Source organism: Mastigoproctus giganteus, chromosome 1 (genome assembly GCF_048544385.1).
Source record: "Mastigoproctus giganteus isolate SK-2022 chromosome 1, ASM4854438v1, whole genome shotgun sequence".
NCBI lineage: Eukaryota > Metazoa > Arthropoda > Arachnida > Uropygi > Thelyphonidae > Mastigoproctus > Mastigoproctus giganteus.
The window spans coordinates 88,129,603-88,141,785 of NC_143575.1; the positions used below are offsets into that span (position 1 = coordinate 88,129,603).

At 36.4% G+C, this 12,183-nt stretch overlaps 1 protein-coding gene across 2 annotated transcripts in view; it reads left to right on the forward strand.

Annotated features, from left to right (window-relative positions):
* The window catches only part of LOC150090971 (zinc finger CCCH domain-containing protein 10-like), a 1,521,236-nt gene that overhangs the window by 1,124,253 nt on the left and 384,800 nt on the right, over nucleotides 1–12,183 (forward strand). For both annotated transcript variants that reach the window (XM_090373667.1, XM_090373676.1), the window contains exon 9: nucleotides 7,718–7,865. In XM_090373667.1, coding sequence (XP_090229793.1) covers nucleotides 7,718–7,865 — 148 coding nt within the window. The remainder of the gene's footprint in view (nucleotides 1–7,717; nucleotides 7,866–12,183) is intronic.

Below are 12,183 nucleotides of genomic sequence, written 5' to 3' on the forward strand. Positions count from 1 at the left end.
TGAACCCTCATCTCTTTCTTGTTCGTATCACACCGATTCTGACGGAATGAAATCGAGGCTTGGGTTCAGTCCTGCCATTTTTAAAATATTCTTCTGAAACAAAGCGGACATCGATCTTCCTACCTATTCTCCAAACTTGATTCATTTACACTTGTGTGCTGTCGTACAGTCCTCTTCAATATTTGCATTAAATATAACTGCACGTTAGTTTCCCAATGCTTTGGACAACCTAATATATGCAAAAAAGAACTTTTGATATAAATTAAAAATTCCATAATTTTTTTTTATAATTTGTTTTTGAGAACAAGTACCACTTAAGAAGTTAATCATTTTCTGTTATTTTCTTCATATTTTTGTTTAAGTAGAAACCCTCCTTGGTTAATCAAAAAAAAAAAAAAAAAAAAATATATATATCCATTTCTCTGGTTACCAAACGGTTTCTGCCTCGAGTGGTAATGGTTAGCCAAAAGCCACCTAAGTGGTATTCCCAGAATCATAAACGTTTTTCCGCAACCAGCTGGTTGCCAGCTCTGAGCACATCCAAGTCATCTCGCATGATCCTTTACGCGAACTCCTCTCTCAACTCCGTTTTTCTTTGTTATGAAGCGGAAATTACGTCAAATGCAGTCATTTCCGCGTTGCAAAATCGTGACAAATTGATTTTACTACTGTCCGAAATTTAGTAGGTACCGCCCACTTTATTAGGCCATTTGTATTGCAATTTTAGTTTTCAGGCGTACATTTTAATAAAGAAGAAAACTTTCCCTTTTTTCTGTGTCATGTTGCAATAATTCCATCTACATTTTTAAACTGAATTAAAAATCTTTGCGGTATAATGTTGTTCACTTCTCTACGTATTTCTTCTGTGCTGTCACTTCTTTTAGTAACTAAATTTTCAGAACTTCCAACTCCCTTGATAATGTATGTCCTGGTGGATATTCTTCACTAAAATCGCACAGATTTGGTAAGAAAAATTCCAGATGAGAGTGAAGCAATGGAACTTAGCTTCACTGATATTCTGCATCCCATTTTTTCCGTAATTTTCAATCAACCTGTCGGCTAGCTGTTGTAATTTTTACCCTTAAAATTACCAAGAATTCCGTTCACTACAAGGCGAAACAGCTGACAGGTATTTCTCTCAACATCAGTTCTTTCGTTTTGCGAAACCAATATCTGCTTAAATTGTGGACCTATAAATATACCACTATTTACTTTTTCATCACATATCAAGTATCCACTCCATATCAAGCCAGTTTTGACTTGATATGGAGTGGATGAAAACAAGACTATGTTTCTTGAAACCAAGAGATTGTTTATTAAATTGCGCAAACAATGTAGTAAAGAATCCCTTGGTTACAACTCAATTCTGGCAGCCTATTCTCTATTTCCGTAGTGCTAATCTTACCGCCCTGCTGTTTCAAACGCAGCGAAAGCAAAGGCACTTAGTGAAACCACCAACGCAAACCCAGACCCTCGAAATCCCCACAGATTTTACGTTTATCCTGGTCATATTTGATTTTCTCTAAAGCGTGCTTAATGTTTCCCTGATCGTCTTCAATGTGGTAGAGTGCGGAACAGGAATCGATGATTGTATATTTCCATTGTTGAAGCACAGCTTTTACTTGACTTTCAGTGTCAATGAAAAGGCTCCACTCGTGGATTGTATCTAATACCAATTCCTTCATAAAGACTAATGGAATCAGAACAATAGCACATGATTCAGCAATAGTAAAATGTACTTAAGTTACGTGTCTTTTTTTTTTTGTATAACGAAGTGTTTCAGCTGGAATTCAGTAGGTCCACTCTTTTAAATGAGATGCCAGGAATTCTGCATTAGCTTTGGATAGATCCAAGTCCTTCACTATGGTCCAGGATCTCGTCAAAGATCCAGCTCCTACTCTTGATGATTAGTGAAATGTGGAGCTTTATTTGAACAAGCTTCTGAGGTGTAATCCCAGTTATCCTGCTCATGAGATTATTCATCAAACTTTGAAGACTTCTCCGAAAGGTGAATTGGGAATGAATTGACAGGTCTTGATTTAAGGAATAAAGGATGGTATCATATGATAACGACAGATTTTCCATCCGCAGCAGACGTTTGAAAACTTTGATATACCCACCATGCAAAACAGTCAGCATGATATTCGAGGCATTGTAAATAGCATACACTTACGACTACCACGAAAAGATTCCCTTTAATATCGCCCTCTAACTACGACAGCAGAAACGAGGTGCCCAAAACTTGTCTTAATCACCCATAGGTTTTCCAAAGTACGCTTCATATGCAAGGAAAAACTTGGTTTCGCATGATGGTTCACCTGCTTCGGACCTATATTATCCACAAACACAGCAGAATGAGTTTGGAGATAGTTTATACCTTTGATTAATAGACATAGCAAAGTGTGAAAATAATAAATAAATAAAAGGTTATTATATGGTTACTACAGACTCTTATGCATCGCAGTATTGGTACGCACTTATGTGATACATATGTCGCATAACACCTTTTATCTGCTGCCAAACTATTGATACAAAAGAAGCTGGTGACATCTGTACATTCAGCTCACAAAATGCATATAAGAAACACTTAAATATATAAACATCACCGTTCAATATTTTATTTTATTTCTTCAGAGATCAGTGCTCTGCCATTCCAATTTGAATGACTTAATCCCGATGAAGTCACCAGAGGTGCAATAAATTTGCCATTTTTCCAGCGCTAAAAAATCGCTTAGAGTTGAAAGTTACTTTCATGGAGGCACAAGTTGTGTACATTTGCAGTAATCTACAAAGCCTATCTAAGCAGTCTTTAATGCCATATCGATCCAGGCACTGATACACCTTTTAAAGAGTTACTTCTACTTCCATAGCTATTTTCTTTAGTTCCTACAGGGCCTACTCAGTGTAAGAACAATCGTGCTGAATACAAATCAGCTAATACTCTCAAGGGGAATTACAATCTACGTCCTTTCTCTGATCCTATTCATTGCAGTCACTGTACTCTTTATTGCAAGTAAAAGTGATGTAATGGGTTATGCAGATGATTCAAAGCTGCTGACAAAGATTCTTCTAGCCGGTTGCCCACTTCAAATTGCCAACTCTGTCAATCTGAAGGCTTGCCTTATGTTTCAGCCTTCAAATCCTGTCCCTAAACCATATCTCCCACTCAGTTTCACACCTCTGGAAGTTATGTATAACTCTTATCAAATATCCTAGTTTGATTAATATTTTGCACCCATATAAGTAGCCACTTACGGCACAAAAATGAATAGTCTTTACAGCAAAGGTGCTAACATGAATCATCTCAGAGGAACCTGTCTTTTGTTGGAACTGTTCTCGAAGAATTCCTTGGACATGACTCCAAATGACACTAGGACTCCTTGCCCAGAAAAACAGGCTTCTCTCATCAGATCTGTTTTTACCTAAACAAGTGCTACTCCAATATCCAAGAAAAGAATGCCAATAGCTTCCATTTCGCAAAGACCAAGAAGAACAGGCTCCTATTAATCCTTTAATCCCCATAATGCAATGTGTTTACCTATAAGAATCCTTCCGCAAGAGTTCCTGTGCTAACATCGTTACAGCTCAAAGAAGATGGCAGTGCTGTTTTTCCCGCTAACCCAGTTGTAAAGGCCCCAAGGCACATATTCAGTGTTCCCTGATGGTCTTAAATGCTGAAATACTTTGATGCGTCTATCAGTTACGCTGCTGAGAGAAACTCTGTACCCAGCTCTGCTTTAATCATACCAAGATCATTATTTCCCACTTAGGCCGCTCTATTTTAATGAAACCTTTTGTAGAAATTAAATTATTCGTAAGAACACCAGTTCTTCCTTTTTAATAATTGTCTGTTTTTGTGCTTTCTGAATAATGCATGAGGTTCTGCAGTTACCAAGTTCCAAGAAACGGATAATTTTATGAGCATCGCTACTGGATTAGGGCATATACTAAGCAAACTGAGGTCGGATATATTGATGTGTGTGTGGTCATGGTATATTTATTATATTTTGGATAAATGATTGTTTGCATTTTCTAATGGACAATCATTAGCAATCCTTTTGTGTTAAGAGAAAGACAATTTAACCAAATTGAACATTAGCATTTCATGAGAACCACAGAATTCCTTACTAAATAGAAATTTCCCGGTATTTACAAAGACAGGTCAAATACGAAGACCGGGAAAAAGAAAGAAGGGGAGGAAAGAAGCAGTCGCAGATCTGATCGGAATTTCGCAGTCCAAAATGCATTCTTCCGTTACCGTGACAACCACATTAGTTTGCGTCACATTGGCAAGCCAAGGAACGCGGTTGTGCTACTAACAAGGAGTTGACTGGTGGATCGAGAATATCTATTTAGAATTAAATGTACTTAGTTTCTTTGTACTTTTCTTCTTAAAAGATTCTTTACACGTCTTGGCACTCTAAAGAAGTAAATAAAATTTAGAAAAATTAATTGGCCAGTACGATGCCATCCTGTTTGGGAAGAGATGTGGTTGACGTACCAGAACGTATTCTGAATACCGAAAATACTCTCCAAAACTTCAGTTTAAGAAAACGGAATATTTATTTTCCCCTTTGTTGTAAGATGTTCTTTTTTTTTAACCGTCATAACCTCGAAGAGGCCCTTATTATTATTTTTTTTAATGAACCCACGTCACAGAACCATTACTGTAACTACTTCATAAGAAGCAAGTGTGGAAAAGTACAAAGGGAGAAGGATTGTGGGAGAAAATTCTACTACTGAATAATCCTGAAACTACATATAGTTTCAGCATTATTCAAATGATCTCATTGATGTATTTCTTTAACACAAAAAGTTAAAAGGTACATAAAACGTCTATCGTTTATACTTCATTTACAATACCATATATATATATATATATATATATATATACACACACACATTTGCAATTCGCATTATACGTTATGCAATAATTTACCTGAATATAAAAATTCGTATAAATTTTACAAACCTCAGGCCTTCCTGTATATCAGTTGTCTTACACTATCATCCATTATCATCCTTTTAAAAAATCAATAAAATTCCTTGAAGTACTGTTAATGCAAAATTAGTTTACCAACATTATCCTCTGAAACACCCTCGACCATTATATCCAAATTAAAACGCCGATCACATTAATTCGGCATTCAAACATAACAGGCAAACTAGATTCATCCTGTGCACAACAGCACAAGTCGCTTTGCCCAAAATTAAAGTATTTTTCATTTCTTGAATTGGCTTTTAAAACACACAACGTCCTTTTCTCAAGATCGACACTTTCACCGTTAGGAATGAACCTATAAGTTTCCCTTTCCTGATCTGCTTGATCCCAGCGACTGACCTTGCCATAATCAAAAGATATATAGCATAGTACTGTTTTATTCCTAACAATTCTGGTGGGCAGGGTATGCTCCAACTCGCTTACCTCTATTCCCACTAGCGTTGTCACAATTATCTCTCTCACAACATATTCAAGATACTTTTTTGACCATTGGCAAATCTGCTGGAATCTTTCCAGATAAACATCATTCGACAAAGTTTTATTCGCCTTAGTTATACTCGATAGGGCTGGATTTTGTATTGCTAGTATGGGTCCTTGTGAGTGGCTTAGTTCTTCTCACGCCTTGGAGAATGCCAGTATTCGATTCCTATCACCAACCAAAATTTATAAATACACTCAATAGGATCAGCAAATTATTTCATGGGCTTCTTTCAAACCGTGGCTGAGTTAGTAGTCTTAGAGAAGGGTTGAACGAAAGTTTTTTTCCCCGGAAACTTGGATTTTCATCTCTTAAAACAACCATAGAATATACGCAGTTTACAAACACAACATACTGATGCCTTGTGGCTTTCGCTCCCTCAGAAAGAGCTCGACATGGAGTTTAAAATTGTAGCGATATTGCATTAACAGAATATTCGTCACGATGGAAAGTATTTCGACCCACCGCCTCCAGTTCTCATTGAATTCTTGGAAGTTTTGCCCAGCCAGTTATACTAGTGCCCGTTCTGGCTATTAAATCACCATTTCCCCTGTCTCTTTTCGTGATGTCAGAGAGGTTATAGAGGTTTATGTTCTCACAAGATGAATAACAAAATGAATATCCTTGGGAAGAAACAAAGTTTGCAAACTGAAGTTTGATTCATGTAATTTCAACCACGTAATTTCAACGATTATTATTAGATTCTGTTCCAATTAGACGTTCTATATTCTAAAGTTTGAGATTGACTGCCGGATAACTTAAATAAAGAGCTATTTAACAATCTCGATAAGAGCGCACCTCCAAACCACCCTTTTTGTGATACCGGTAAGTTTCAAGCCAAACTAATGTGTTGTACACTTTGAAATCTTACAGTTGTTACCATATCGTATGTATGTCACCTTGTGACCAAGTTACTCTAGGATATATTTGGATATATGGTGATGTATTGTCCGTTTCTAGAATTATTGATGTTCAATCATTTTAGCATCTGGTCCACTTCCATTATCTCAAACGCATTTCGTGCCTGGAGATAAACTATAGTCTGTTTAGACGATCTGACGCAAAATTCCTTGTTTTGGCCGTTTTGTAAAGGTGTTTTCCTTACAGAATTGACAATTTTGCCTCCAAAAGTGAAGCAAAGACAATCGAATTCAAAGCATTCGTTTAAAAGAATCTTGTGTTTAGTAGAGTAGATAAGTTTAGATATCTATCCTAACCTACCAACCCAAATGGGAGATTTGTTGCTGAAAACAATATCCATTTATTAAGAAAATTAATTCCGGGTTGAGGCAATCTTTTTGCATAAATATGCCGTAGAAAGATTGCTATCAATTTCTGACAAAACAGTCCATGGTGTGGCGCCTTATCTTCCCTCAAAGCAGCAGTAGTTTCGCCAATGTAGAGCGTCTTTTTGGGAGCTCTCGAATTTTGCTGATTCAACTCACAGGCACTCTGTCTGGTTAAGATCAGGACTACGACATTATCCCACTTCTTTTGTCCACAGACTATGAAACCGCAAGTCGTTCGAATGGGCTGTTGTGTTGAAGGTAAACCTGCCACTATCCAGTACTGGAAGGTAGCACTCGCCGTTCGTGGTTTCACGCGATGGCACCAGTGGACCAAAGACAACCATGAAATATCCCATCTGCAAACTTCGCGTTTGGGAAAACACAGTTGCATTTGAAAGAGTGCACCGTGGCTTATCATCCCAATACTGTATTTCATTGATCCATAGCCCGGGCCTTGTGCTTCCTGATTTCTTTCAGCCGACAAAGCACATTGGATTCAGTAATCAAGGGCTTGTATGACGTAGAAATTCAATGTGCAACCACCCTACCTGCTGGTTGTATGAAAAACCATGAAAAATTAAGATAGACTTATACAACTATTCAGTAAAAAATCCTGAATTTGAATTAAAGGCACGAGCTAAGAATTAGAAAGACATAAATACCAATCTATTTACGATTTATTACGTATAATTTTACCTAAATATACATTTTTGTATATTTGTATTCTGTTTACTCAGGGTTTCTTTTTTTTTTTTAATTTTTACGTAGTGACATAGCACTGAATAATAAACCCATTATTTACCATTTCTTAAATTTTAAATAGCTCATTACAAACAGAACGACAGTGATAAACACTGCAAACCATGTTTTGTCATAATTTGCAGTGTTTATCGCTGTTACATAAATTATATTCACAATTAATTTTAGCATTCTTACTTTTTCTTCTAGGGACATCAGGGACAGATCGGTATTGAGGATTTACGAACAAGATATGAACGGCGAAGGGGTGTACAGCACGTGGGATCAGGACCTCAGCTATTTCTCGGAACCAGAATTCGATTCAGAGTATCAAAACCAACACATTCACAGAGCCAAGGTAGGAATCACAATTTGTGTGTCATTTATCTTTTTCTATGGATTCTTCTTCTTCCTCCCCCCATTCAACCTTTTGTTTAGGCATTGCATATGAAATTCTCAAAACACCATTATATCCATATTTCAACATCCCCATAATTTCTCCCTCTAAACGATAAGTTATGAACATTGAAGGCATAATTAATCTTCGTGTAATGGAAGACACTGTTTAGCGTCTGAAGTACAGCTTTGCAACAGCTGAAATAATTAATGACAATGCATTATTCTGTTCTCAACTGAATATATATTAAAACTGATGTCATTATGAAAATTAGGTTCTTTTTGTATTTACCATTCCGCTAATCTGCGATGAACTTTGCCTTCCATAAACTTTGATGATGTGACATTTTTTTCATGCCCTGTAAGATCCAACCTGGCTGGAACATTAGAAAACAAACTACGAAAAGATGGAAAATAATTTCGTTTAGTGTCATATATTTCAAAGCATTGGCTTGTACTTTACCATGAGTCCAGTTCTCAACAGACTAGAAATCCGCCTTACAATTCGTATTCTCCCCAATGTCTAAAGCAGCATTGCGAGTCGAAGTTACTTAAACGAAGATGCGCATCAGTGACCACGTGATCTCTCGAGATACTGTAATGCAGTCTCCGACTTTCTTCTCCTCCTTGGTCAAGAGGTTGTTAATTTAAAACTTGCTAAGCAGAACACTGGGTAAGTTAATAAGATTAAGCTGATGTTGGTGGAATCTCTCACTGGGAAGCTCCGAGATCTCATCTTCAGTTCAAAGCGCAAGGGTTTCTATCAGCTCATCGCTGCTATGGTTAACGTTTCCGTGTATAGTTAGTGGTGGTGGGTAATTGCGAGGTGTTCACTGGTTCAAAGTATGACGTCAATGCCACTTAATGAAAGTTAAGATGGAAACGTGATACGAAGTTTGGCAGAATGTAAAGTCAGCGTGGCTAAATTAATCCTCTTTTGTAAAACGGGAAGGGGTGGGAGAAGGTAGGGGCTTTAGTTTCCTCAATAAACTTTCTGCTGATATTTATTTCTTCTCCGTGGATTCTTTGGTGAAGGAGGAAAAGATAATTTTGCGTCATTTATTAACAGCTATGTCATTTATACTGGCTACAAGAAAGCAACGTCTTACAGGAGTTGCTTAGTAACCTATAAGTCTTCATTTAAAGTTTCACGAGGAAAATGTCACGTTTATTTTGTTTTATTAACTTTGAACTCTATAATTACTTAGGTGAATATTTTGTCTTCGTACGCTTCGTGTTATTCAGGAGGTTGGAAAGAAGATGTCACAAAAACGGGTAAACGTTTAATGGTAATAAAAACTATCTTGAGGGATTATATCATCGCACAACCCAATTTATTTATTTACTAATGCATAATTTGCTAAATACCCTAATATAAGTTCCTAATAACATCACATAGGAGCTGGTAACCAAAATTAGAATTAACAAAATGGACATTGTGCCATGCACAAATAATGCATTAAATTTTATTTCTATACAATTTAGTGTCCTTTCTAGCGTTAATTCTAATTTTAATTATCATTTTCCTTTGAAAATGCGTGCCTCTATAAATTTATGATATTAGTATGATCAGTAGCCAAACTAGAATTTGTTTTAATTTATGGTGAAAGTGAACGGTTTCTGGCTGTCCAGAAACCTTAAGACCAAGAAAATTCAAGTTAAAGATCCGGGTTCCATTTTAATTCATTGAGTTGAATATACTACTAGTAGGATAAATCTTGGTCTTTGCTTATATAGTTTACAAGAAACTAATATCATCTAGTATGTTCGTCAATTTTTGAAATAGTTCCACGTTTTAATTAAGGTTTAGTTAAAATAATATAGATTTTGTGGAAAAGTAAATAAATATATGGGGGAACAACTTTTGCAGAATAACGCAGTAAATTCCACAGTTCTTATTTTGGCTGCAACCAGAAAATCAATAAAGATTCAGAGATATGACCAATCATTTCAGATAAGTGTGTTTGGGCTGCAAGATCTTAAATGTGACAGGGTGGTGATTCTCGTATTACTCATAACAGAAACAGCTAGTCGCTGTCAGATTAGATAAGACGTAATCCTGAACCATACTCAACAGACTTACCGCAAAGTAAGGATGCTTTCAGTATTTTAAGTATGCTTTGTGAGCTATGATTTAAGTCCACCGTAGCTGCATTGCTGTCATGATAATCTTTAAGATTGCTTGTGAGATGAATTGCTTCTTTTATTGAATTAAACCGGAAAGAGTGAGCACTTACTGTGCATAAATATCTCCAGAAAATTATAAAAGGAACTTAATTACTTGTTCAGTCTAGTTCATATATGGGTCAAAATATCTAAGGACGATATTGGAGGTGAAGCATGAACTGTATCCTAATAGTATTTGTCGTTGTTTTACTGGTTTATCACAACCACGAAATATATTAGAACCTAATAATACTCTAGTATTCGACTTCATTCGAAATTTGAGAAGTCAAAAAATAAATTTTTTACGAAGGACAGAAGTAGAACGGATAAATGAAGCAAGGAAAAGTTAATTTGGTGTTTTTTTTTAACTGTGAGTAGGTATTGACAAAATGAGGCAGTTTTCGGACTGATTTGGAAAAAAGAGGTTGAATTACAGATGCTAATTCAAAACGGTGTCTGTGGATATATGTATAGCAAACACATGCACCAGAAATTAAATTTCCGTGTAATAAGGAGTGCAGTGAGTTTTAAGGAAGAAATAACTTCCATCTTTTGGAAGGAATCTAGAAGTGTAAGAGATCTCTTGGGGATATCCCCCCCCCCCAAAATGTGCTAACAGTATTCAATGGTAAGACGGATTTATGATGGCTAAAAGCTGTTTATAAGAAAGATGGTAGCGCCGAACGAAAAATAAATCTTTCTTTAATGCAGTTGGAAGCAATATTTGTAAGATGCTTATACTAAGAAGGGTTATAAGTCGGGGTTAGCCTACTAGGTGTTTCCTGGAGATGGGTGTTTAAGCAGAAGACCCTTTCTCGATAGAAAGAGTTTTCTGAGTTCTATAAAAACCCAAATTAACTACGTTTCAATCTCTTCACTGGAGAATTACTTGAAGGTCAGCAATTAAGGAACCAGTGGTAGATATTCGGTAAGTCGTAATTTTTTGTGCAGAGTAGGCTTTTGTCTAATTGAAAAGTGGAATGTAGCGTACTATCATCAGCAGGATTTTGGACAGAAAATCTAATTAATGGAAGAAGATGTATGGCAGATCCTCGGGGAACTCGTGCATTAGTCGAAAAATCAGAAGACAGTCATACACCATCACAAGCAGGCTGTAGTTAGAAATACAACTCGTTGCGCAGCTGTAGAAGGCAGGGCAAAAGGTGGAAACTTTTTTTAGGACTTTTAAGCCAAACAGGCCCAAAGCCTTAAAAATGCGATAGAAACTATTCGAATTTCTCCAGCGTTTTTCATGGAATGTCTCTGAAGATGGATAACGTAAGTCAAGATGACATCAGTGGATCGTCACTTATTGACTCCATACTGGAGATCATTAATCAGATTAAAAATTCAGGATAGAGTAAGAATTTGCGGTTGTTAGATTTCCCCATTACTTTGTCAAAAAATGACGTAAAGGTAATGGAAATAATTTGGATGGAAAGTTTTGTCAGCCTTTTTGAGGAATTAGCTGCATATGAGAAATTCCCCGCAGAATGAAAAACGGCAGTGGGATTAGAACGTTTGAAATGTCGACACAAAACAGAGCTTAAACTTAGAGCACAGGCTTTAAGAAATGGATAAATTCCATGAGAACCTGGAGATTCGTTTAACGTTCTTCTGCCAGAAGACAAAGTAATGGAATGTGTTTCCGTATTATTAGAGGTTGTTTACCATGATCATCGATTCAAGATAACAGTAAATCAGCCTTATCTTTAAATAAGGATGAAGTAGATTCACCAGAACGCAGCAGAGGTGGAAGTATGAATGAAAAGAAAGGAGACCAGAAGGTTCCGATACCATTTAGGCAAGAAGAAAGTTTCCTATTTTTAGCCTATTCAAAATCAAATTTAGATTAAAATTGATATAATTGATAAATTTTACGGCTGTTGGAAGCTTTGTTTAGATAAAAAAAGGAAGCTGGAGATTTGGATGTATAAGCCAATTGCGATATGCCATGTTCTTATCTTGGCCCTTGCACATTTATTGGAAAACCATCCTGTAGATAAACGAAGGGAGTTTAAGATGGAATGGAGAATAAAGAAATTCATCGCTACAAGACCAATTTCGGCTACAAGATTTGAGCAGATATTAGAATCAGAAGATTTAAAACAATC